Source organism: Ceratotherium simum, chromosome 4 (assembly GCF_057802395.1).
Source record: "Ceratotherium simum simum isolate JZ-2026a chromosome 4, ASM5780239v1, whole genome shotgun sequence".
Lineage (NCBI taxonomy): Eukaryota > Metazoa > Chordata > Mammalia > Perissodactyla > Rhinocerotidae > Ceratotherium > Ceratotherium simum.
This window is the reverse complement of record NC_141903.1, coordinates 93391966-93417292: the sequence shown is the minus strand read 5'-3', so window position 1 is coordinate 93417292 and position 25327 is coordinate 93391966. Positions and strand designations below refer to the sequence as shown.

Genomic DNA, 25327 nt, shown 5'->3' with positions numbered 1-25327 from the left:
AACTCCCTTCCTTCTTGGAGGAGGATGACTTGCGGTCCAGTTGCTGCCCCAGGGGACGCAGGTCTCTCCTGACCCTCTTTCCTGTGTTGTGTGAACTAGGGAGGGAGCGGGACGAGGAGGAGAATGGGGAGTGGCGGTCAGGGGCCTTTTTGCTTGTACTAATTCCCAATGACGGATGAGACGGATTTGTGTGGAGGGAAGTGTCCTCCCCAGAGTGTACTTCGGGGGAGAGAAGATTTTCTTTCAAAGTGACCTGCATGGTTCTTGACCTTTTCGTTCCATCTCTGACCTCAGGAGCCAGGGTGGGGAGGCTGCTCATATGCCAGTGGCACTCGCACGCACGATTGCGTGGGTCCCCTTGGTCCCACGTGAGTGAGGCGCGCAAGGTTTGGAGGAGAGCTGCTCTTTGCTTTCTTTCCTTTTTGGCCCCACAGGAATTGACATGTTTTCATGGATTCTCCAAGGAGTGTTGGATGTTATTGGTTAGAAAGATTTTTCTGACAAGTGACATAACCAGAACATTTCTGAGTATAATTAAATTTTGAATAAAAAGCTGTCCTCATCGTAATAACTTCTTGTGAAGATCTTTTGAAATTATTTGCTTTGGATTTATCTCATTTTGACATTTCAGAAACATGCCAGTTCTTTCTCACCTGGACTGTGAATCTTAGGAACATTTTCCTGTGTCTCACCCTCACCCTGAGCCAGTTACTCATATTCCTTAAACGTGGTCTGAGTGTTCGTCCTTCTTGAATGTAGTCTCGGGAGTGAGTCCGAGTCATTCTTCGCTTTGGCGAAGTGTAGTTTTTTCTCCTCAGCGTGTCTCTTGTCTTTCCTTTAATAAAGTCTGCGTGTGGGGTGGGGGTGCACTAGGACCAGGCAGTCCTCAAGCAGAGCCCAGTTGAGAGAGGGCAGGCGGACCCTGGAGCATGGATTTCTGCTGCCCACAGCGTCTCCCGTCACGGGGTCCCCTCCGCACGGAAGGCCCTGGGGGGAGCCCTGGTCAGCGCCCAGGCCCGAGGCTCCCCTGCTTCAGAGCGGAAGTTCCAGTTGTGGGCATGACTGGCTCGCAGTCTTCTCTTTCTCCTCTGTACTTAGTAGACGACAAATCTTCCTTAATTTGCGTTTTTCACTCTTTCTGCCCCTGATTTCTTAGAGCTGTTCTCAAGTTACTTGAGAAAAATTGCTATTTGCTGTTTAGAATTAAGCCTAGTTTTTCTCAGGTTCTAAATCTTTTAAAATTTACTATAGTTACTAAAATGGTGGTTTGTTTTTTTTTTTTTTTTAAACTTGAGCTACCTCATCGAGTTTTGTGGGCTGGCTGGGGATCCTGTCGGTAACAACAGTGGAGCGAAAGCCCTTTCTCATCCCAGGAGGCGCAGGAGGGCTCCTTGTGTTGATGACTAACCCTGGTCCCTCCCCATAGGCCTCCCCCATCCTTCCACCTCCTTTGAAAGCAGCAGGTCTGTACTCACTTTGCACTGGTGCTGTGAGAAAAAGTAATACTTTAGCTTCTTTCAGGAAAAGTGAAGCATAGAAAGGAAAGACATGACCTTACTCCTTGTTTTACAAATGTTTTCACTTCTGTCTCTAGACTCCTAGGCTCCTTTTAAGGACAAAGGCTGCTCTTATTCATCTTTGAGTTTGGATGGGGATCTTTTCTTTAAATATGGAACGAGTCACATTTGCATGTCATCCTTGCCCAGGAGCCATGCTAATGATTAATCTTCTCTGTATTGTTCCAAGTTTAGTCCATGTTCTGCCAAAGCAAGCACTGCCTTGGAAGTTGCATATGCATAAAAAACCTTTAAGTCATAAGAGACCCGTGCTGGGGGGAGAAGTGAGTGGTCAGCCCAGTCCAGTTCTGCCAACCCTGAGAGCTGAAGGTCAGATCCGCTCCTTTGGTAAGGTGTTATATATCTATACACCTGACACAGTGCACAAGTGGAACAGTGATAAATGAGGTCACCTTGATGCAGCACGCCCTGGGCTCCTGGTTTGTGCCAGGTACGGTGCTGGGCTTTGGGGACCCGAAGAGGAAGTGGGGAGACCGCCCAGGCGGAGGCTTTCCCGTGAGCCCTATGCTTATATCCTGCATTAGCACTCACAGGCGTAGGTCCTGGGCAAAATTGTCCAGCTCCCTTGAGCCGTAGCTTCCTCATTTCTGAAAAGGGCATCACAGTATTGACCTGTGCGGTTCTGCCTGCTGGGTGGTCTGTCAGGTCAGCGTTTGGCACACTGACGGCAGGCAGACAGTCCACTGCCCACAGACAGGAGGCGTGGGAGCAGCCAATTGCCGTGCGTGCTGCTCCACTGGGAGGTCTCTGTGCACAGGTGCTGGGGACGTAGGCGGGCAGGAGGGGCCTCCAGCAGCTGGTGGCACTACCACGTGTTGGTACTGAGCCAAGACTCAAAGCCTGATTAAGGATTAGCTGGCAACGAAAGAGAGCAGGACATTCCATTCCAGCAGTAAGGAGTCTCCACAAGGACGCCCAGGCACCTATTTAGTGTTTCGGTTCCCAGTTTGCCAGAGTCAGTAGGAACGAACGTCTGCTAAAGGTATCAAGGGGAACAAGTCTGGAGAAGTGGTAAGTGGGGTTTTAAGAAAAGAAAGTCTTTTTAAACTCAGATGCAGTCTCCTGAATAAGAATAGGGCTTTGAACGCAGAGAAGGCATTTGACAAGGTCCAACATCCATTTCTGATAAAAACTCTCAACAAAATGGGTATAGAAGGAAGGTACCTCAACATAATAAAGGCCATATATGACAAATCCACAGCCAACATCATATGCAACAGGGAAAAACTGAAAGCCATCCCTCTGAGAACAGGAACAAGACAAGGGTGCCCCCTCTCACCACTCTTATTCAACAGTACTGGAGGTTCTGGCTAGAGCAATTAGGCAAGAAAAAGGAATAAAAAGAATCCAAATAGGCAGTGAAGAAGTGAAACTCTCGCTGTTTGCAGACATGATCTGATATATAGAAAACCCTAAAGAATCCATTGGAAAACTATTAGAAATAATCAACAACTACAGCAAAATTGCAGGGTACAAAATCAACTTACAGAAATCAGTTGCATTTCTGTATACCAACAACGAACTAACAGAGAACTCAAGAAGACAATCCCATTTACAATTGCAACAAAAAGAATAAAATATCTAGGAATACATTTAACCGAGGAAGTGAAAGACCTATACAAGGAAAACTTTAAGACATTATTGAGTGAAATCAGTGATGACATAAAGAAATGGAAAAATATTCCATGCACTTGGATTGAAGAATAAACATAGTTAGAATGTCCATACTACCTAAAGCAATCTACAGAGTCAGTGCAATCCCAATCAGAATCCCAAGGACATTCTTCACGGAAATAGAACAAAGAATCCTAAAATTCATATGGGGGCAACAGAAGACCCCGAATAGCTAAAGCAATCCTGAGAAAAAGAACAAAGCTGGAGGCATCACAATCCCTGACTTCAAGACGTACTACCAAGTGATAGTAATTAAAACAGCATGGTACTGGTACGAAAACGGACACACAGATCAATGGAACAGAATTGAAAGTCCAGAAATAAAACCTTACATCTATGGGCAGCTAATCTTTGACATAGGAGCTAAGAATATACAATGGAGAAAGGAAAGTCTCTTCAATAAATGGTGCTGGGAAAACTGGACAGCCATGTGCAAAAGAACGAAAGTAGACCACCTGCTTTCACCATTCACAAAAATTAACTCAAAATGGATCAAAGACCTGAAGGTGAGACCTGAAACTATAAAACTCCTGGAGGAAAATATAGGCAGTACACTATTTGTCATTGGCCATAAAGGGATCTTCTCAAATTCCATGTCTACTCAGACAAGGGAAACAAAAGAAAAAATAAAGAAGTGGGAGTCATCAGTACAAGGCAGATGAAACCAGGATCAAAATGAACAGGCAACCCACCAGCTGGGAAAAAATATTTACGAACCATATATCTGACAAGGGATTAATCTCCATAATATATAGAGAACTCACACAACTGAACAACAAAAAAACAAAAAACTGGATCAAAAAATGGGCAGAAGAAATGAACAGACACTTCTCCAAAGAAGATATACAGATGGCAAATAGGCACATGAAAAGATGTTCAACATCACTAATCATCAGGGAAATGCAAATCAAAACCACACTAAGATATCATCTTACACCTGATAGAATGGCTATAATCACCAAAACAAAAAACAACAAATGTTGGAGAGGCTGTGGAGAAATGGGAACCCTAATCCACTGCTGGTAGGAATGCAAGTTGGCACAGTCTCTGTGGAAAACAGTATGGAAATTCCTCAAAAAATTAAAAACAGAAATACCTTATGATCCAGGTGTCCCACTACTGGGTATCTACCCAAGGAACCTGAAATCAACAATCCAAAGAGGCTTATGCACCCCTATGTTCATTGCAGCATTATGCACTATAGCCAAGACATAGAAGCAACCCAAGTGTCCCTCGACTGATGATTGGATAAAGAAGATGTGGGATATATATACCACGGAATACTACTCAGCCATAAAAAAAGACAGAATTGTCCCATTTGCAACAATGTGGATGGACCTGGAGGTATTAGGTTAAGCGAAATAAGCCAGAAAGAGAAAGACAAGCAGTGCATGATTTCACTCATATGTGGAAGATAAACCAACACACGGACAGATAGAACTGTTTGGTGGTTACCAGGGCTAGTGGGGTGGGGGGTGGGCACAAGGGGTCGAGGAATGCATTTATATGGTGATTGACAAACAATAATGTACAACAAAAATTTCACAATAAAAAAAAAAGAATAGGGCTTTGCTTGGCATTTGCCTGTGAAGCTTGGCGATGGTGTGAGTCCTGAGGAATTCAGTGGGAGTGCAGGATGGCCCCACCCGCCCCCCATGGGGAACCTCAGCTTCTCCCTGCTTTTCCCAGTTGCTGCCAAATTCCACTTTCAGCAGGAAGCGATTCCATCCCTTTCTGACTCAGGGGAATACGAAACAATCAAGAAGGCCTCTATGTACTTCGAGGGCGGGTACGTAAATACCTTCTGGAATGTGGTACTGTGGTGGTAGGAAGGGAGCAGGCATGTTTAATGCTTAACGGAAAACAAGATGCAAAGTGTGTGTGTTGCAGGGAAACGCAGTGTCGATGCTGCACCTAACTGCAAGGATTTATAATAGAGTAACCCAATTAGAAGTCTGTGTCACCTTCAATACTTGTAAAAATTCTTTGTTTAGATCCAATGGCTTTAATTCCAGAATCCAGCATCTCCTGAGTCTCCTGTGTTCACAAAGGCACTCAGCTAAACGTGACCCTGGTCATCCCACTTAGCTGTCAGAACAAGTTGATGAAGTTGGTACTTTCCCCACTTCTTGAAGATGAGAGACTGGGGCGTTCTGGAACTGGTTGTTGGCCGAGCTGGAGAGAGCCCAGGTGATCAGAAGCAGGCCCACCCTCCATATTGTTGAAAAGTCGCTCTTTTTCACAGAAATAATTTGTGGAGTTATTGTGAATTTTTTCCCACACCTTATTTCTTTTTTTTTTTTAAAGATTTTATTTATTCATTTTTTTCCCCCCAAAGCCCCAGTAGATAGTTGTATGTCATAGGTTCACATCCTTCTAGTTGCTGTACGTGGGACTCGGCCTCAGGTTGGACGGAGAAGTGGTGCCTTGGGGCGTGCCCGGGATCCGAACCTGGGCCGCCAGCATCAGAGCGCGCGCACTTAACCCCTAAGCCACAGAGCCGGCCCTCCCACACCTTATTTCTATTCCTTTACTTTGAAACAACTCCATGTTGTATCTAACTTTAGCAGTTATTTTTTATCAATTGCGGAGTGATATGTAATAATGTAGAGAATTTTAGGAGAAATTTTAAGAGTGTTGGGTCTACTACGTGAAATAAAACAGAGCGTGGGGAATCTGGCTGCTGCTTCTGTTTACACTTTTCCTCCCAAAGGTGCTATGGGAAACCTTTCGTGTTAGCAAGGCATAATTTCTAAGGCCTGTTATTTCCTAGGACAGATTCACTTCTGCAGCAGGATGGAATGAGAAGGAAAGTAGAGACCTCAACGATGTTGTGACTGTTGTGTCGGCTGTTGACAGTAGAGCCATTAGAAAAACACATCTCTCATTAAAGAACTACAGCAGAAATCAGTCTGAGTTTCGTAATTTCTTCTGTGGTTTTAGCAGTCCATATGTAGGGTGAATGGAATAAGAAGATCCAGTGTCCTTTGTCCTCGATTAGTGGTTTTCCAAGTGTGGTGCCCAGGCAGCAGTGTGAGCATTGCCTTAGAACTTGTTAGAAACCCAAGTTCTCGCCCTGACGCAGACCCAGCCCAGATAAAGCGAGATGAGTCTTCCTAATGGGAGTGGAGCAGTTACCATGGTTCATTACTCCACCCAGTCACATCAGGGTGAGAACCAGGTAATGGGGATTTTTTTCTTCCTTGTAACTCAGTCTGGATTTGTTAAACTGACAGTAGCATTGGTTTTGTGTTTGTAAAAGTATTGATTGACTGTTCACACTGATAGTAACAGGACAGTCATTACAGGTTAATAATAGTTAATGAGCCCAATAAATATTAGATAATTTTCATATGGTATGTTTCTTCTATTTTGTCTCCCTTTAAATTAGAGGCTAAATGCTAACCGTGTCTCTTGGGGCTGTTTCTTTAGGTTAAGAACGTTTCTGCAGGCTCGCAGGACATGCCTCCTCCCCCTTCTGACTACATGGAGCAAGTAGACAGCCCCACGGCCTACTCCTCCAATGGGAAAGTCAACGACAAGCGCCTGTACCCAGAGTCTTCCTACAAATCAACCCCGTAAGTGGCACCTTCCTCTTCTGATAGCATGAGGCTGACGTATGAATATTTGCACGTGTTTATACTTCAGTTACTGTTTTGTACTGTTACCAAACCGGGTCCGTTTCTGCCCACTGCCCAGAAAGCCAAACACTGAGACGACGAGATTGCAGAGAGAGAGGGTTTAATCACAAGGCAGCCAAGTGTGGAAACGGGAGAATGAATCTCAAATCCGCTTCCCCAAAAACAGGGACTCAGGGATATTTATGGGATGGGGGGCAAGGTGGTCTGAAGTGTAAAGATAGATGATTGGAGGTGAGGAGAGTTGAGGTAATTGCTGATCTGCGCAAGCGTGGTCAGACTTCATGCCTCTTCATAGGACGCATGTTCACAAAATGCCGGCGTTGGCATGACCCGAGGGTGGAGTTTTTAGCCTCTTGACGTCAATAGGTCGCTTGTCAGACATCTGCGTGGGCCCAGTTGATGAGTTGGTGGTCTCAGCTGGCCTGAAGTGGACAAGGGGTTCTAATTCTTGAAAAATAGCTAAAACATCCATTACTGTGGTGACCCAGGCTTCAAGGAGATGTTATCTATAGGAACCTAGTGGGAGTCAGATAGCATATTGCCTAAACAGCACAGTTAACAATGGGCAGGGGAACAACTAAAAGCTACAATCAGTAATTGCAAAAAGGAAAAAAACTAGTTCCTAGCTACTTAATCATCAATGGCTGTTTGCAGGTTTCAGTATCATTTGCCTTAAAAAAGTCTCCACCAGTTTGCACATAGGCTGGAGACTGACCTTTGCCTTGTAGGTGGAGGCCTGGGGCTACTTGGAAGATGAGGAGGGTGGGGTCCTCTTCCTCTTCTAGTGCTGCTTGTCTCTTGCTGATCTACCAGAGAAAGGCTGGGCGCCTTCACTCAGGAGGGCGGTTCTCTTCCCTGTGTCGGTGTTGAAGTTCAGGCAAGCGGAGGGCATTACTGATGCAGAGCAGAGCCCAGTGCGGTTCTCAGTCTTTCCTTTTGCTTCTGATTATTAGATCTCATCAGTAGCAGGGGGAACTCACTCACTGGTCAAACCCTACCCACACACATTTTTATTAAACTAGAAGACTGGGCCGGCCCCGTGGCTTAGCGGTTAAGTGCGCGCTCTGCTGCTGGCAGCGGGTTCGGATCCTGGGCGCGCATCGACGCACCACTTCTCCAGCTATGCTGAGGCCGTGTCCCACATACAACAGCTAGAAGGATGTGCAGCTATGACATACAACTATCTACTGGGGCTTTGGGGGAATAAATAAATAAATAAATTATAAACTAGAAGACTTCATCTGAATCCAGGAATTCTGAGATCTCATTTGCTGTACATATGACAGGGGGCGTGAAACTGATAAAGCCTCTAGGTTTTGTTCTACATGTTGTGTGAAAAAACCTGGCAGTGAGTTTCTGGCCGAGAGGAGGTGCCATTATGGTTATTGAAATGGTATCCCCATTGAGGTTTTAGTTTAACCTAAAGCAGATTCTAATTCAACCTGATGACTAGTGAGAGAAGGATGCTGGAGAGATTGTTAAGGATTGGATGTAATTTTTGCCTAAGAATGATAAATTAGTGTTCTTATATATAATTCTAGAACTCCAAATTCCTTTGTAGACCAAAAAAATAAAGCTTCCCTTTAGCTAGTTGATGGTTCAGAGTTAAAGGTGTATCTACTGAAAAATTTCTGGTTGCTTCAAAGTTCTGTCTCCACCCCCGCCCCCGTTTCATGGGCCCAGTTTTATCCAGAGATCCCCTCTGAGTGCACTGGAGTTTGGGCGCCTGGAGCCCGTAGGATGACACCAGCAGGGGAGTGTATTATGGAATCGGTTTGGGGACAACAGGTTTTGTTATTACCCTGAGTGGAGCTTGGAGACAGACTTGTTTTGGTCTTCAGAAGCGACCTTGTGTCATTTCAGTGGTGAATGATTTGGAGGAACAGCATTTTCTCTGTTGTTCTTCTCTGTGGATTTTGATAAAAACCAAAGTGCATGAGGCTTTTAGGGGCAAAGGTGCACAGTAGAGATGCAGTCCTTGTGAACATTCAGGCTATGATTTGCACGACTCACGCATACAAGGTAAGTGTCTGTACCGCATCTCGTGACCAGCTGCACCTCTGAATTAATCGTAAGTCCTGCATGCTCACACAGCCTTCCCACGTGCTGTCCCTTTTCACGAAAACCAAGGTATTTTCACAGATTGATTTGGGACAATTTAAAAATCTTACTTATTCTTGAATAAGCCAGTATATTGCTAATGTAAAATTTAAAAAGGACAGAAGGATACCGTTGGTCCCCAGCTTCCTAATTCCTCTTCCTAGAGGCAGCTAGTGTTAACAATTTCTCTTCTATCCTTCCAGAGGTTATTTATAAGTAAATATGCTGGCCAAATATGTATACTGGTTATTTTTTTCCTTTCAAGAAATACTAGCCTATTAAATGCATAGTTAGCGGTGTATCTTGGAGATTGTCCACATTAGTATACAGAGTCTACTGATCTGTTTTATGGCTGCGTAATATTCCATCCAGTGGGTATACTGTAATAATTTCATTAGTCCCAGATTGGTGCACACTTTTCCCCAATCTTTTATTATGACAAACCACCACAGGGAATAAATTTGCACATTTATCGCTTTGCACATTTGTGAATGTATCTGGAGGGAAAATATTAAAAGCAGCATTGCTGGGCTCAAGGAAATTGCATGTTTCATTTTGATAGATGTGGTCAAACTGTCTTCCACAAGCATTGTACCAGTTTATACTCCCAGCCTGCACCCCAGAACTTTAGAAGGTGTGGAAAATGCAAGTGTGATGCTCAGTTTTAGAACCCAGAAGAAGGAGAGAATGGGGTGGTGCTGAGGGGTACGAATGTGACAGTATCTCCCATGGCACCTAATGTGTTCGGTAGGGGTAGAAGGGACGTGTGGCCTCTGGGGAGTAGTAGAAGTTGTCACATGTTGTGCACAGCAGACGACTGAGTGCCGTGGGGGTTCAGGGTACACCCAGCTGGACTGGGCACGATGCCCATTAATCGTAGCCTGGCCTTCCTCCAGGAGCCTGCTGGCCCACGAGCACCTCTCCTCCTGGTTACTGTAGTGGATAGAGAGGAATTAGGAGGAGAGTGTGGTCTGAGGGCCGCCTTGAGGAGGAGGTACCTCAGTACAAGGATTTTTTCCCCCGAAGCATGACATACATTCAGTAAAGAGCACTAGTCTTGAGTATACAGCTCGATGAGTTTTCACACCTGTAAACGCTGAGTCCCCACCACCACACCGAGAGACATTTCAGGCAGCCCAAAAGGTCCTCTTGTGCCCTTTCTCCATGGGTCCCCACCCCGCCCCCCCCCCACAATGTTGATGCCTGTCGGCCTCTGTTGGTCTAGCTTGCTGCCAGAGTTCCTGTAAGATGGAGTCGTGTGGTAGTTGCTCTCATGTCTGGCTCCTTCTACTCGTCGTAGTGTCCTACGCCTTAGAATTTCAAGGCAGTTAGAATTAATCCTGGAGTAGGAGACACCAGAACTGAGCTAAAAATGGTTGCTTCTCCACCCTAAGTGAATTTGGGAAGCCCTGTTAGGCACACTCTGTGCTATCCCGTCCCCACCCAGGGTGAATTAACCTTTATAAATCAAGGAAACTGAATGTTGGCTGACACCTTAGAGTGCCAAATGAGACCATTGTTTGGTTCCAGTAAATAGGCCGTAAGATAATCTGTTAGGGCTTTTACACAAGTTGTAGGAATTCACTGGCCCAGGAGTGGTCTGACTTCAGGCATGGCATGATCCAGGGACTCAGATGATATCAGAGCTCTTGTTGTTGTGTTGGCTTTATTCTCAGTATAGCTTCTGCTGTAGCAGGATGGTTATCCACATTCCCCATGCTGCACTGATATTCCAGCCCAGGATTCAGAAAGTGGAATTTCCTTTCTCAAAGCTTACGTATCAAATCTATTGGAAAGATTCTGATTGGCCCTTTTTGGGTCATTGTCATCCCCAAGGCCAGGAAGATGGAGTTCTCTGGTTGGCAAGGCTTGGCTGTTCCCCACAATAATGGTGGCAGTTCTGAAACCATGTGCATAATGGCCATCAGTCTGAGAGTCAGACGCTGATGTTGATCATGCATTATTTCTCTTCCCTCACCAATACTGGGTGTCGTCAGAAAAGAGGATTCCCGTGAATGTGTTTTCAGTTCAGGAATTACCTGGAACACCTGCTGTGGTCACAGCACTGGGCCGGGTGCCCTGGGATACCACGTCCATGTTCTCATGGAGGATGCAGTCTAACGGAGATGGAAGCAAGTGCACAGTTACTGCACTCAGAATCAGGGCGAGACAGGATAAGACCAATGAATAAAACAGAAGGAACTCAAAAGCTACAAAAGGGTGACTTCCGGCCCTGGGAGCCAGAGCTGGAGCCTGAGGAGAGTAGATGCTGGTTACCTCTTGTGGGTTGGGCAGATTTTGACCTAATAGGACTTGTACCTAAAAGTGGGTTTGAAGATGATTGAGAGCACACGTTTTCCCAAACTCTTACATTTGCATGCTGTCCTTGCCAAGCATGTTGGTTTTAGCTTCCATGCTGTATCTTTCAGTGTCTGAAAGGTGTAGGAAGACGGGAGGTGGAAACCTTCCAAGGTAAAGATTTCTGGTATCAGTATCTAAGATACAAGGATGGGAGGAGGCCAGCTTTAGTGGGTTTTGGTTTTTTCCTGAATTCTTTTGCCCTTCAGCTTCCTCCCTTCTGGCCCCCACCCCCTCAGATAAACCCACTGCATTCTGAAGGTTGGTTTGCCACTTCAGGGCGAGAAGCATAGTACCTGGTGGTTTTGGCAGAGTGTCTAGGAACTTGCTAATCATTGACTCACTGAGAAAGTCACGTTCTCCCTTTTTTAGAAGTAACATTAACAGCACACAAAGCCACGTTGACCTGAATAAATTTAGAAAGAAGAAATAAATACCCCCCCGAACTACACACACCTCCTGAAGCTTAAGGAGTCTACAGGACATTAATAAGTGTGATTAAAATCTAAGACTTGGACAGCAGTTAGAATCAAGCAGTTCTGGATCACCTAGGAAACAGAGTAAACAGAGAAAGCTCAAGATGACGGTTTCTATAGGTTGAAAGCAATAAGAAAAAAATCTTCAGGCATTTTAATAGTTGATTTGAATATAGGCTGTGTTGGGACGTCTCAGCGATTTCTTCATCTTCTTTCCTGTCGTTTCTCGTCCTTCTCCAGCTCTGCTACTGGGGATGGTTAAGCTTTGCATTCCTGTTACTCAGAGTAGTTAACAATCGACACAGCTCGGTATTTTATTTCGTGTTAGGCTTTGTTTTCATGCTTGTGGCAGGAACATTGTATGCAATTAGAAATAGGATGCAATATTCAATAATTGCATTAGAAAAATAAGTGTAATGATTTTCCCTTCCATTCATTCTATGTGGCTTCAGGATTAACATAGCAATTTTGAAAAGAAGTCTTAGTGTGCTCTTTAGTCTATTACAATATAAAGCTTTTTAGTTTTTTGCATTTTATGTTTTTAGTTTAAATTTTTTGTTTTTTTAGTTTTGCAAGAAAAGAAAGAATCAAGAGAATCTTGAAAAGAAAAGAGAATTGCTATGTAGGAGTCTAAATTTAGTATTACAGAGAGCTTATCTGTGCGGGTCAGCTTCCAAAGGTAGGTATGTGTGTGCATTCCTCCTCACCGCTCAGCATTCCACGGGACTGGAAGAACCTGTGGGAAAGACTTGTGGTCCTTGTGTCCTGACACCCTGTGGAGAAAGTCCCTGGCACAGGGCCGGTAACACCTCTTTCAGATTAGCCAGCACTTCCGACAGTGAGATGTTAGGTCCTTGTTACTTGGAAGGCTCACACGTGGACTCCCCTTGTTACCGGATACATACCCAGGTTCTTTACCCGCCACACAAGAGGGGCCAAATAAAATTAGAACGCCAGGCTTATGGCAAGGAAAGAGTTTTTATTTTGGGTGACATCAGCCAGGAGACGACAGCTCTCGAATTTGTCCCGTCTCCCCGAAAGTTGGGAGGCAAAGGGGTTTTAAAAGTTGTGAGGAGGAATGTGGCTGCTGGTAGAGAAGGGGAGCCTGTGGCCTTGCTGGTCGGCGCTTTCCCACCAGCCTGCCTTTGGCCTTGTGAGGCTGCTGGCAGATGGCAGATAAGGGAATGCAGGTGGGTGTCCTTCAGCTGTCTTTGTCTCTGTGGTGGATGGTGGATCCAGGAAGCCACAGAGTTGAGGTCTGAGAAGCTTTAGTTTCTTGATATCAGTTTCCCTGTAACAAACCTCAAGAACTGGTAGTTAGCCAAAACATCAGTGTGAGCCCAGCTTGAGGCCACCTAGGCTTTTAACAATTAGTAACTTCTATCTGCCCAGTGAAGTTCAGGGATACAAAAAACACTAATATCTACACATGAATGTAACTTAGAGAAGCAGGGAAAGAGGACGAGTGCCTTTGGTTTTAACCCCATATATGCTGGGTTTAATGGAGGGGAACTGATATCAGGGCCAGTATCACCCTTACTGTGTCAGAGGCTCTGAGCTGGTGCTGAACTGAACTCGGGAAACCAGATCTGCTCTGGGTCGAGCCTGTGACCTGCTCGGTGACTGCCCCTCTGCGTGGGTGTCCCCGTGCTTACGTAGCTCCGGCCCCGGGCTGTAGTGTCCCCAGTGGTCACTGACAGATGGTCTCTGTTTTATTAGGGTGCCCGAAGTGGTTCAGGAGCTTCCGGTGACTTCAGCTGTGGACGACGTCAGGCAGCCTCGTTACAGCAGCAGCGGTAACTTCGAAACTCCCTCCAAGAGGGCGCCCACGAAGGGCAGAGCCGGGCGGCCAAAGAGGCCAGAGCAGGACCACTACGAAACGGACTACACAACGGGCGGCGAGTCATGCGACGAGCTGGAGGAGGACTGGGTCAGGTAGTCCCGCCCCGCCTGCCGGGACCCCGCGCCTGATGATCAGGGTGGCCAGCCAGGCGGGGGGGTTGCTCCTGAGCTGGGGGGGTGGCTTCATTCTTTGCCAACCAGGACTGGAGACAGTTTCTGTTAGTTTTTTCCTTAGTGTGCTTTCGTAATAAAGGGTGACGTGAAGGGATATGTTTGGCTGTAACCACGTCTTAAAAACATATCCACTGTCCCCAAAATGGCTGATAAACCTCACCAGAGCTCTTACTTTACCAGCAGTCGAAGATGCAAGTGTAGAGGAGCTTTGTTCACTGATGATAAAATCCCCAGAGCAGGGCTGTGGCTTTCCTTGGGCATTTACTTGAACATTAAGCTTTCACGATGAGACCCGAGATTCTTTTTAAAGTTTAATACAAAAGACTTTGGCAAATGGTGTTGTAAACAACCAAGTTAACAGTCCATGTTCCGGCCCCGGTGGTGGTTCTGTGGCTCCATGGCCATCACCGTACTCGTGTTTGATGTTCGGCCTCCTCTGCACACGTCTTCTGAGGGCCAGGACACAGCTCAGACATTTGCAGTGTGAATGGGGGTTCATCAGAACATTGCTTGTCAAGAAGGTGGGAGGGGGTGCGACACTTGTATCTTGAAGTCCCTACTCGCTGGTGGTTCCCCTCATCTTCCCCTTCTCCCCGAAGAGTTTTTTCTAGTTCAGCCATCTATCTGTAAAATATTTGCCTAACTTGTATCATGGAACATTTAAATGAAAACTTTTAGGAATCCTGAGTTCTCGTTTCCCTTTTGAGCAAATCACTTAATTTTTTTCCCCTCAGTAAAATGAAGGTATTAGTCTGACTTAGATCTAAAATTTGGAATTCCGGGGCCGGCCCTGTGGCTTAGCGGTTAAGTGCGCACCATCCGCTGCTGGCGGCCCGGGTTCAGATCCTGGGCGTGCACCAACGCACCGTTTCTCTGGCCATGCTGAGGCCGCGTCCCACATACAGCAACTGGAAGGATGTGCAACTATGATGTACAACTATCTACTGGGGCTTTGGGGGAAAAAATAAATAAATAAAATTTTTAAAAAAATAAAAAAATAAAATAAAATTTGGAATTCCATATTGCTGTGAAGTTCCTTAGTCCTGTGAAACAATTCAGAGTATTTCCTCGGAGGATTATGGCTTAATAGCATCACCCTCATATGTAAAGAATAAGCTGGTATATTGAGAGATACAAGTTAGAATTTCAGGGGTTCTTCATAGTTTAATGCATTGCCAGATTATTTTTACAATGAGCATGCATTTTTATACACATGCATTTTAATATCTACCATTATAATCAAAGGAGTGAAAATAGCTATGTCCATTTAGAAAAAACAAGACAAAGACCAAAAACAAATACCCCAAACAGTCTGAAAACTGTAGGTGGTAGCAGAAAAGCCGGCCGCCACTCAGCTGCTCTGCCACTGCAGTGACGAAAACACGCTTTGTGTCCAGAATTCCAGTTTTAAGACTTTAAACATAAGTATTCCATTACCATGTGGTGTTGTATATTCAGAGTAAACGAGTTCCTATGACTTGAACGTTAAGTTTCATAAATGATTTTCAACTTTATTTCTAAAAATTATGGAGGCATAGTTTTTTTAAAAACATGAGCAGTGATGTATTAAATGTAATCGTTCTTAAGAGAATTTGTTTGCACCGCACCTACCTGTGCCCATAAGCAACAGAAAGAAGACAGGAGAATGTCATTTTCACTTCCCACCAGCTTTGTTATCTTTGAGGAAGAAACACTGGATTTTATGTCTGCTAGGGATATATAAGTAGTCATTTTCTGCTCAATTTTTAGGGAATATCCACCTATCACTTCAGATCAACAAAGACAACTCTACAAGAGAAGTTTTGACACTTGCCTGCAGGAGTACAAGAGCTTACAAGCAGAACTCGACGAGATCAACAGAGAGCTCTCTCGTCTGGATAAAGAACTGGATGACTATAGAGAAGAAAGCACCGAGTACATGGTAAGTTCAAACCTGATGATTATAGGTTACGTGTAATTCTACTCATTGGAGATACAGTATCCTTTATACTAATGTTGGTACAAATTTGCTGGTAATTATCAGACTTAATTTCGTTGAAGAATAATTGAAATCGAGTCTTGGATGAACATCTTTCCAAACTGAAGAGTGTACTAATGTAATTAACAATTACAAAGCAATAGTCTATGTACATACGTCCCTTCCTATTTAAAAGAAAATAGTTATATTACTTGTTCTATTTATAAACACAGTTCATTCTTTCTGTAAAAAATTCAAACAGGGGCCAGCCCGGTGGCGCGAGCAGTTAAGTGCGCGCGCTCCGCTGTGGCAGCCCAGAGTTCGCCGGTTCAGATCCTGGGCACGCACCGACGCACCGCTTGTCGAGCCATGCTGTGGCGGCGTCCCATATAAAGTGGAGGAAGATGGGCATGGATGTTAGCCCAGGGCCGGTCTTCCTCAGCAAAAAGAGGAGGATGGGCAGATGTTAGCTCAGGGCCGATCTTCCTCACAAAAAAAAAAAAAAATTCAAACAGTACAGAATTGCATACAGAAAAGTAAATTTCCTTAAATTCTACCACTCGGTTGTCACCAAAATATTAGTTGTTAAGCTGTCGCCTCCATGTAGGTGTGCACCTGGACATACTGAGTCTTCCACACGGAATCATATGTTTTACTTTTATCCTTCCTGCTTTTTTATTCAGTAGTAGTTTATGGTTTTTTTTTCCTTCATCATCTGCTGAGGTAGTGTTTGTCCAGGTAAAGTTACTCTTTTATTTTATTTTATTATTTATTTTTTTGGTGAGGAAGATTAGCCCTGGGCTAGCATCTGTGCCCCTCTTCCTCTACTTTATATGGGACGCCACCACAGCATGGCTTGATGAGCAGTATGTAGGTCCACACCCGGGATCTGAAACTGTGATCCCCGGGCCACTGAAGCAGAGTGCGTGAGCTTAACCACTATGCCACCAGGCCAGCCCCTGCTCTCTTACGTTTAACTCCTCTTTCCATGCTGCACTCTTTGGAAGGAGGTCAGGATGCACGGATGACACTTAGGGGTGGGGAGTTATGCTCCAGCTCTTTAAAGGCAGTGGACCTGCACAGATGGTTTGGAATTCTTCTGCATGGGAAACCTGTCACTTCCTGCCGTGTATTTATTTATTTAGTCAATCTTGGACGTCAGTATGGATTCATGGGTATCTGTTTTATATTGTGGGTTATAATCTGAGGCTGCTTTATTTTGTTGCTCGAATTGTCACAGTGTTGACCATTGGGAACTGCTTCAGTTGCCTCCTGTGTCGACCCCCATCATTGTGGGGGAGTTTCTTTTTCAGTACTTTCTGGTACTTCTTATATCCTGCTTTTTTACTCAACAGTAGTTTATGGTTTCGATTCATGTCAATAACAAAGATCTACTCACTGAAAAAATATTTTTATGTGTTAAAAAATAGCTACAGAATTTTCATTTCTATGGTTGCACCGTAATTTACTTCAAGTTCCTTTCATAGAGGGTGACTCTGAGGTATGTCTCTCCGCCACACACACCTCCCCCAGTAACACACTGTGAACCTCTCCATCTTTGTGCCCTGTCTGCTTATCTTGCCAGAACAAATTCCAGAATGTGAACTATCTGAGTCAGACGTTATGTACATTTAAACTTTTGTTGCAAAGCTGCCCTCTGGAAAGATTATGCCAACTGCATTCCTGCTGGTCATGCTCTGGAGGGCTCGTTTGACCCACATCTCACTAACATTTTGTGCCTGAAAAATTACTGCCTTGTGTCTTAGATATTAGTAATGAAACTTTTTTCATCACTTCATATTCATTTTATTAAATACCTTTTGCCATTTTTAATTGAGGTGATCTGCATTTTATTGATCGTTCTTGTGTCCTTGAACTTGTCCCCCAAAGGAATGAAGTCCGCTGAGGGCCTGGAGAGTGTAGGGCAGGCTCCACTGGGAGATCACGAGGTGACCACTATGAATTCTCCAGACAGGAGGGGGATGGATGCACGAGTTCTCCATAAGGAGAACGTGGTAGAAACCCGGAAGCATCAGCATGCTTCGTTTCTTAAAGGATTGCAAATGACGGGCACTGAGACTGGCAAGGGTAGGAGACTAGATTAGTAGAGAAGTTAATGGGGAGCTCAGACCGGTTTTCTAATGACACAACCTGGTCAGGGCTGTGCTTGACAAGACTTCTGTGGTGTGAGCAGGCACGTGAGCTGGCCCGGGGAGAGCAGAACAGCAGGTACAGGCCTGTGTGAATAGAATGTGAGAAACGTCTTAACGCCATCAGTGTCTTTTTACTGGATTCCTTCAGGCCCTCCTGCTGACCATAGCAGTGTTAAGAGCTTTAAGACTTCTTTTTTTGGGGGGCCGGCCTCGTGGTGCAGCAGTTAAGTGCACATGTTCCACTTCGGCGGCCCGGGATTCGCAGGTTCGAATCCCGGGCAGGCACCACTTGTCAAGCCATGCTGTGGCGGCGTCCCATATAAAGTAGAGGAAGATGGGCACGAATGTTAGCCCAGGGCCAATCTTCCTCAGCAAAAAAAGAGGAGGATTGGCATCGGATGTTAGCTCAGGGCTGATCTTCCTCACAAAAAAAATAAATAAATAAGACTTCTTTTTTTTAATTCCTTGTATTTTTGTCATAAGCTGGCATTTTTAGCTCCAAAATATAACATCAGGAATGTTATTTTTGAAAGAGAAAATGCTCCACTAAACATATTCCTTTGTTCTCATTAACAGGCTGCTGCTGATGAATACAACAGACTGAAGCAAGTAAAAGGAGTAAGTATTTGGACTGTAAGACTCTTTTAGGAGGAACTTTTCTAGTTACATGTTTTTCGTTTACACTTTAGAATGACTACGAACACCTTGTCACACATGTGCTGATTATAGACAGAAGGCCCTAAACTGCAAGATGAGAACTGTAACTGAGAAGTTGGAACCTTCATTTCAGTTGTTTGCAGCTACAACCAATACTGATTTTTTTTTTCCTTTTTTTTCCTAAGTTGAAACGTAGATACAGAAAAGTGGACAGATCCTAAGTGTACAGCTTGGTAAACGTCCACAGAGTAGCCACACACCTTTGCGGGCACGCAGACCGAGAGGCCGTGTCCTGGTTGCCCTTGCACTCCGTTCCATTTTCACACTCACCCAGAGGTGCCTGAGTTCTGACGTCCTTGGTTCTGACATCATCGAGTAGTTGTGCCTCCTCTGAACTTGATATCAATGGAGTCCTGCAGAGTGTGTTTAGAGTGTGGTTTCTTTGCTTAGTATTATGTTTGTGAGATCCGTTCGTGTCTTGACGTGTAGCTGTGGTTCATGTTTGTGGGTGTCTGTGCGCCCGTGCACATGTCTGTTAGGTTTACACTTAGGAGTGAAGTTGCAGGGTCACCAGGCACATGTGCATCCAGCCTTGGGTTGGTGCCCTCAGACAGCTTTCCTGGTTTGTGGTTTGCTTCCCACCAGGCAGTGTAGGTTCTTGTTGCTCCTTGTCCTTGCCAATACTTGGCATCATCAGTCTTTTTTTGTGTGTGTGAGGAAGATCAGCTCTGAGCTAACATCCATGCCAATCCTCCTCTTTTTGCTGAGGAAGACTGGCCCTGGGCTAACATCTGTGCCCATCTTCCTCCACTTTATGTGTGATGCCACCACAGCATAGCCTGCCAAGAGGTGCCTCGGTGTGCGCCCGGGATCCAAACCTGGGCCACCAGCAGTGGAGCGCTCACTGAACCGCTACGCCATAGGGCGGGCCCCTGGCATCATCAGTCTTTATGGACTTAAAACACTTTTTGTTTTTAAAAGATTTTATATTGAATTGTTTTAAATTGCAAAACATCATGATTTTAAAAGCAAGAGTTTAAAAGGACGTATAGTAACATTTCCTGTCCCGTCCCCATTCACCCAGTTCCCTTTCCCAGGTCAACACATATCACCAGTTTCTTGTTTTACTGATTTTTTTTAGATGATGTATTTGCAGAAAGGCCAATACGTTTTCTTGGTGACTTTACAAATCATTAGCAGTGAATGTATCCTTTGTAAAACCCACGTTAGAAGATCTGATTGAGCAAAGTGAATCAGCTGCCCATGTGGTTAGAGATCCTGCCACCTGTTTTACTCCACATAACACCCCCAACAATTCCGTTTGACTAATATTCCCCTTTTTCTGTTCACCTCTGCCTTCCCAGCAGCTAACACATAACTGGTTTTATTTTGTTAAATTTACCTGGTTCATTTCTTTTCCTTTCTAGTCTGCAGATTACACAAGTAAGAGGAATTACTGCAAGCAGTTGAAGAGCAAATTGTCACACATCAAGAAGATGGTTGGGGATTATGACAGACGGAAGACCTAGGAGGAGATGCCACACTGTGCAAGACTGAGACTCAGCAGGCATCTGCAGTGCTGTCAGAGGCAGGTGACTCTGTACTGTGACCAGGAGGCCAGACCTTTGGATCATTAGAGTTTGGTAGCTTTAATATCATCAGTATTGAAGCATTTGTAAATAGCTTTTGATAACCACCTGGGCTGAACACTCCAATTAAGGATTTTATGCTGTAAACACTGGTTCTTGTATTAAGAGCTAACTGTTGTTGGAGGTTTTTAACCCTTTGAGGAAGGTCCTGGAGTGAACTGTGCTGTGAAATTCATGCCCTGGGTGGTCACGTCTTCATCCCTAGTGCTCCTTAGTTCTCATGGATGATCTCATTTAATCCCCCTGCCTCCTCCTTTCTGATAACTGGTATTTATAATCATTCCTGTTAGATAAGGAGACAGCCCTGCAGTGAAGTTTCTGAACTGAAACTGCTGGTCGGCCAGCATGCCAGTTTGGGTCAAGTCTGTTCCGTGACCCCACTCATAAGACCCTGGCCTTCTGTATTTTAGCTACTACAACACTGTATTCTATCAACCTCCCTATTGATTTTTTTCTGTGTATAAATGGTTAAAAGAGCTTTTTGTTGTTTTGTGTTATCCTGGGAAAAGATCATGTAAAAGTAACAAATTGTGAAATTTAAAGATTGTAAATACATATTTACTTTTTAAATCAAAATTTAAACCTACTGTTAGAATTTTGTGTATTTTTAAATACTTTCTCATCTTTTATGGTTTACGTGCATTTTTTTCTTAACCAACTAGGCTTTTTCATTGTATGAGAGTATCTGATTACATTTATAATTCAACTGTGACTTGAACTATATCTCACAAGAATGTTCAAGTTCTGTACATATTTTATATGGCATTAAACCTGGTTTTTTCTTCCTATAATATACCTGTTTGACGTCATTAGTGCTGTTCATAGTAAGCTGTGGAAACTACACTCAGCAGTTGTGTCTGCTGCTGTTCTCAACCATCCTGGGTGCTGTGCTGGCTGCCAGAGTCCCGGCCCTTTGGCTATAAGAAGGCCGATGGGTCTGGAAATGGAACGAAATACCACGAAACACCAAAGTACTTCAAATGGTGCCCTTCAGTCTCAGCACTTTTTTTTTAATTCAGATTTTCATTAGTTAAGTAAAATTAGCTGATAACATCGGGCATGTGGCTGGTAGCCAAGTTGATGTGATTATCCCCCAGTTTAGAGCTCTTTATCTGAAAATTTTTGAAGAACACTCTTTAAATTAATCACTGTTATGCAATTCAGCATTTATGTATATAGTTTTTATATACAAGTCTGAATCATTTTCCAAAGATACATTTGGAACATTTTTCAAATGTTTCCATTATAACATTGATTCATTTTTTCAAATTGAAGAAATTCTTAATTTCCATGTGCTATACACACTACAAAAGATAATGAATAGTTTATGCTTTTCATACCTTTTGAATTCACACCAAATGGTAAGGACTCTTGCGCAACTTAACTGATTTTTGTGTGTGTGTGTGTGAGGAAGATTGTCACTGAGTTAACATCTGTGCCCATCCTCCTCTATTTTGTATGTGGGACGTCACCACAGCGTGGTTTGATGAGTGGTGCGTGAGTCCGAGCCCAGGATCCGAACCCGTGGACCTCAGAGTCCGAGCCCAGGATCCGAACCCGTGGACCTCAGGCCGCTGAAGCCAAGCGCGAGAACTTAACCACTATGCCACTGGGCTGGCCCTTGACTGACTTTTATGTGTGTTAACATATAAACTCTTTGTTCTTAGAAGTCAGTGTACTTAGTTTACGAAGGCAAGCTTGCCAGTCTTCTGACAAAACAAAACAATTCAGTGGATGCAAACATCAAATAGCACGAGTTTGTGTTGTAAAATTGTGCCATAAAATTGGACTTTGAAATAAAATCATTTTTCGAATGTGGTACTTACACTAAAGGCCACTTCAGGAGCCAGGATCAGAGTGTTTCTGTTGGGGTTGGCATTAACTAGTTGTATGTAACTTTGACAAGACACTCAGGTAGTTTTCTAGTCTGAAAAATAAGAGGTTTAGATTAGATTTGAGAGGTCTCTTTCATCTCTGACCTGTGATTCTTATGTCTACATTCTGCTTTCTGCTATAAACCATTGTTCCAAAGATTTTGTGGAAGCATGTGGTCCATCTGATAAAGGTTCTCTGCATAAAGTGAGTCCCTTTACATGTGTGATTCTGTATTAAAAGTAGATAAGATCCATATTTTTTATTTCTCTATTTTGAAAAATTTAAATATGGAAAACTGTAAACATACATGTACCCACCACCCAGAAATAACAGGTATTAGTTTTGTCATATATACTTTGTATTTTTTGAAATAAATTTGTCTATTACTATTTATAGTAAAAGTTCCATTGTATACACACACACAAAAAATATCATTTGATCCTTAAAACAGTCTCTTTACATGTAACCATTTCTCATTCTCATCTTACAGATAAGGAAACCAATGATTTGATAGATTAATTGGTCCATTGTCATACCAGCAAGTGACTAAGCTAGGATTGGAATCTGGCTTAAATTCTGTCTGTTGGAATATTAGATTCTATACTCCATTCTAGGTTGACTTTGTTAATACCTTAATGGGTGGGATTGCTCTGATTAATGTTAATAAAATATCCTATTTTAATTTTGAGTGCATTTTAAGTACTTTTGATTACACAAAATGCTTCATATGAACTATCTGAAGTATCGGTGAAGACCTGACTGGAGATGCCTGTGTAAAGAGGGGTTAGTCCTTTAATCACGGCTCCTGGGGCCTTAGTTTCAGTTGTGTGTGGAGTTCCTCACACACACACATTCCCCCTGCTGCAGCACTGGGTCTGGAAGTGTCTCATCTGGATGTTGTTAAAGGCTCAGCTGGAGGAATCAGAATCCAAACTCCGTCTCCCAGCAGCTTGTGGTTCTAGCACACTCACCATGAGAACTCCTGTGTGAAAGGACAGAAAACTAGCAAAGGACTACATTGTCGATGCAAAATAACCAATAACCATTCTGGAGATAAGAGAAGTAGGGTGGGCCAGAGTGAGGATTATAATAACCTGGGAAGGCCATAGAAAGCATTCTGGAGTAGCACGGTTTTCAGTAGAGTCTTTTATCTTTTTAGAACAAAGAACATACATTAACACACCCAGAATACATTTTCATCATAATTTCAAAAGGTATTCAGTTGCAAATTAGCAGGCCAACGTGACGTGATGTCAGGAGAGGGCCTAATCTGGGCGTCACCAATAGGGTGTTGGGCGTTACCAATAGGGCGTAGGAGGGGAAGCTTGCATTCTTAAGAGAGTGCATTCTTTAATGGTTAAGCAGATGCACAATGTATGTTTGACAGGCCATAAGTCAGGCTTTTTAGTTCAAGCTGAATCAGTTTTGAACCTGAATAGTTACCCCATATACCTCAGTATGTGAGAATCTCTTGTCAATATACCTCCTCCTGCGTTTCATATTGGTAACATCTCTTCTAATGGGAATAGTTTTCATGAATAAAACTCCCCAAGTAAGTTGGGTAGTTTTTAGAAAACAGTTAAAATAATGCCTCTTTGGAGTTAGAAAAAGAACATGGATGCGTAATCATGATTTCGTGTGTGTGTATGACTGCAACAAAATGTGTGTCCTAAAAAATGTCTAGTTCTTGCCCCCGGACCTGCTTGCTCTTCCCTGTGTATGTTGTCCTATTCGTGCTTTGCCCTCCAGCAGTTACTTGCTGTGTGACCTTGGCCAAATTACTTAGCCTTCCTGTCCCTCAGTTGGCTTGTTTGCCAGAGATATTTGTACCTAATCTCATAGTTGTTATGAAGGTAGTTAATGTGTGACTTCGAAAACAGTCCTTGTCAGAAAGTAAACAATAAATATGGCTAGTTACACCTAATTCCCAAAGCTGGAAGGTGAAACTTTAAACAAGTTTTCAAAAGCAAAGTGTATTTTAAAAGTATATGATTCGTCCCAATCCCCACATGCTTGGTCTGTGCCGGGTGAAGCTGTAGGGTGTTAATTCTTCTGAATTCTGGACAGATGACTGCATTAGTTAGGCTTGGCATTGTGAGTATTCACAGACTATGAACGAATGCTTTAAAAGATAGCATTTACATATCAAAATAAGGATTATTAGATATGGTTTTAAGCAATTCTGGAGGTTTTCAGTGAGTCTCAAATGATTTAGTTTCCATCTGAAGGTACTGGAGTAGGCAGGCTGGCCTCCCCCAGTCTTGGCAGTTGCACACCTTTTGAACTTCCGCCTGGCTCCACTGGCTGAGCTGCTCATGAATCCCTCCCTCCGTAGACTGTCAGCCACCCCCGGGGCAGAGAACAGGTCGTTCCCTTCGTTGTAGTTGTCCCTTAGTTTACAAGCTGGAACACCCAGCCAGGGGAGATCACTCCTTTACTCCACCCCTTTCTGCACAATGAGAACATCGTGTCAGTCACCATTGTGGAAGGGATCACCACGGGTTTGCGCCTATTTTGTTTTGCCTTAGTGCCATTCCTAGCTGACTCACGGTCTACGACTAAAATCTACACAGTGGAAAGTAAACTTGACAGTTGGGAAAAGCTTGAATGATTTAGCCTCCTCTCCACAAATACGCCTTAATTTAAATTTACTAGGGAGTCCTCTGTCCTTTTCCTGGTTTTCCATTAAAAATTTTTTTTTCCCAGACTGATTGAGAGTAAACATTAGCAAGAAACTTGGGACTTGGTGTTGTGGCTGTCCCACAGGAATGCACCCCTCTTGGAGGATGGCCAATCAGAAGAAAGGGAAAGCAAGTGTGGAGTTTGTGCAAGGGAAAGAAGCAAGTGTGGAGTCCGGGTGTGAGTCTGTAAAGGAGTCACCCATGAGTGGGAGGCAAGGACGAAGACGACGCGAGCGACGCTCCTCTCCCCTCCGCTCCCTCTTACAGACGACACCCCAACTGAGGAAGGCCGCGTCTTCTGGGGGCGGGGGACAGGGCTGGTTCTGGAGCTGCACTGGGTCATGTGCAAGCCCCGCAGGGCCGGTCACGACCCGTCTTGTGGATCAGACTCGGGCTGCGACTCGCTTGAGGTGCAGAGCCCGATTTTAATTCCAGGTCTGTTCTTTCCACCGCTGTGCACGACGCTGGTTTGTGATTCTGAGGGGCAGCACGCACGGGACCCTTCGGTGCCAA

At 44.1% G+C, this 25327-nt stretch overlaps 1 protein-coding gene and 1 non-coding gene across 5 annotated transcripts in view; one reads left to right on the top strand and one right to left on the bottom strand.

Annotated features, from left to right (window-relative positions):
* OCLN (occludin) overlaps nucleotides 1-22522 on the top strand; it is a 51014-nt gene extending 28492 nt beyond the window's left edge. For all 4 annotated transcript variants that reach the window (XM_014779709.2, XM_087430225.1, XM_087430227.1 and 1 more), the window contains exons 5-9: nucleotides 6684-6829; nucleotides 13546-13761; nucleotides 15592-15763; nucleotides 18529-18570; nucleotides 20037-22522. In XM_014779709.2, the coding sequence (XP_014635195.1) occupies nucleotides 6684-6829; nucleotides 13546-13761; nucleotides 15592-15763; nucleotides 18529-18570; nucleotides 20037-20138 (678 nt within the window). In that variant the 3' untranslated portion in view covers nucleotides 20139-22522. The remainder of the gene's footprint in view (nucleotides 1-6683; nucleotides 6830-13545; nucleotides 13762-15591; nucleotides 15764-18528; nucleotides 18571-20036) is intronic.
* On the bottom strand, nucleotides 1664-1775 carry LOC147917371 (U6 spliceosomal RNA). Its single transcript, XR_015552112.1, has one exon. It is a non-coding gene; the product is annotated as a U6 spliceosomal RNA (small nuclear RNA).
* Nucleotides 22523-25327: the final 2805 nt, after the last annotated feature.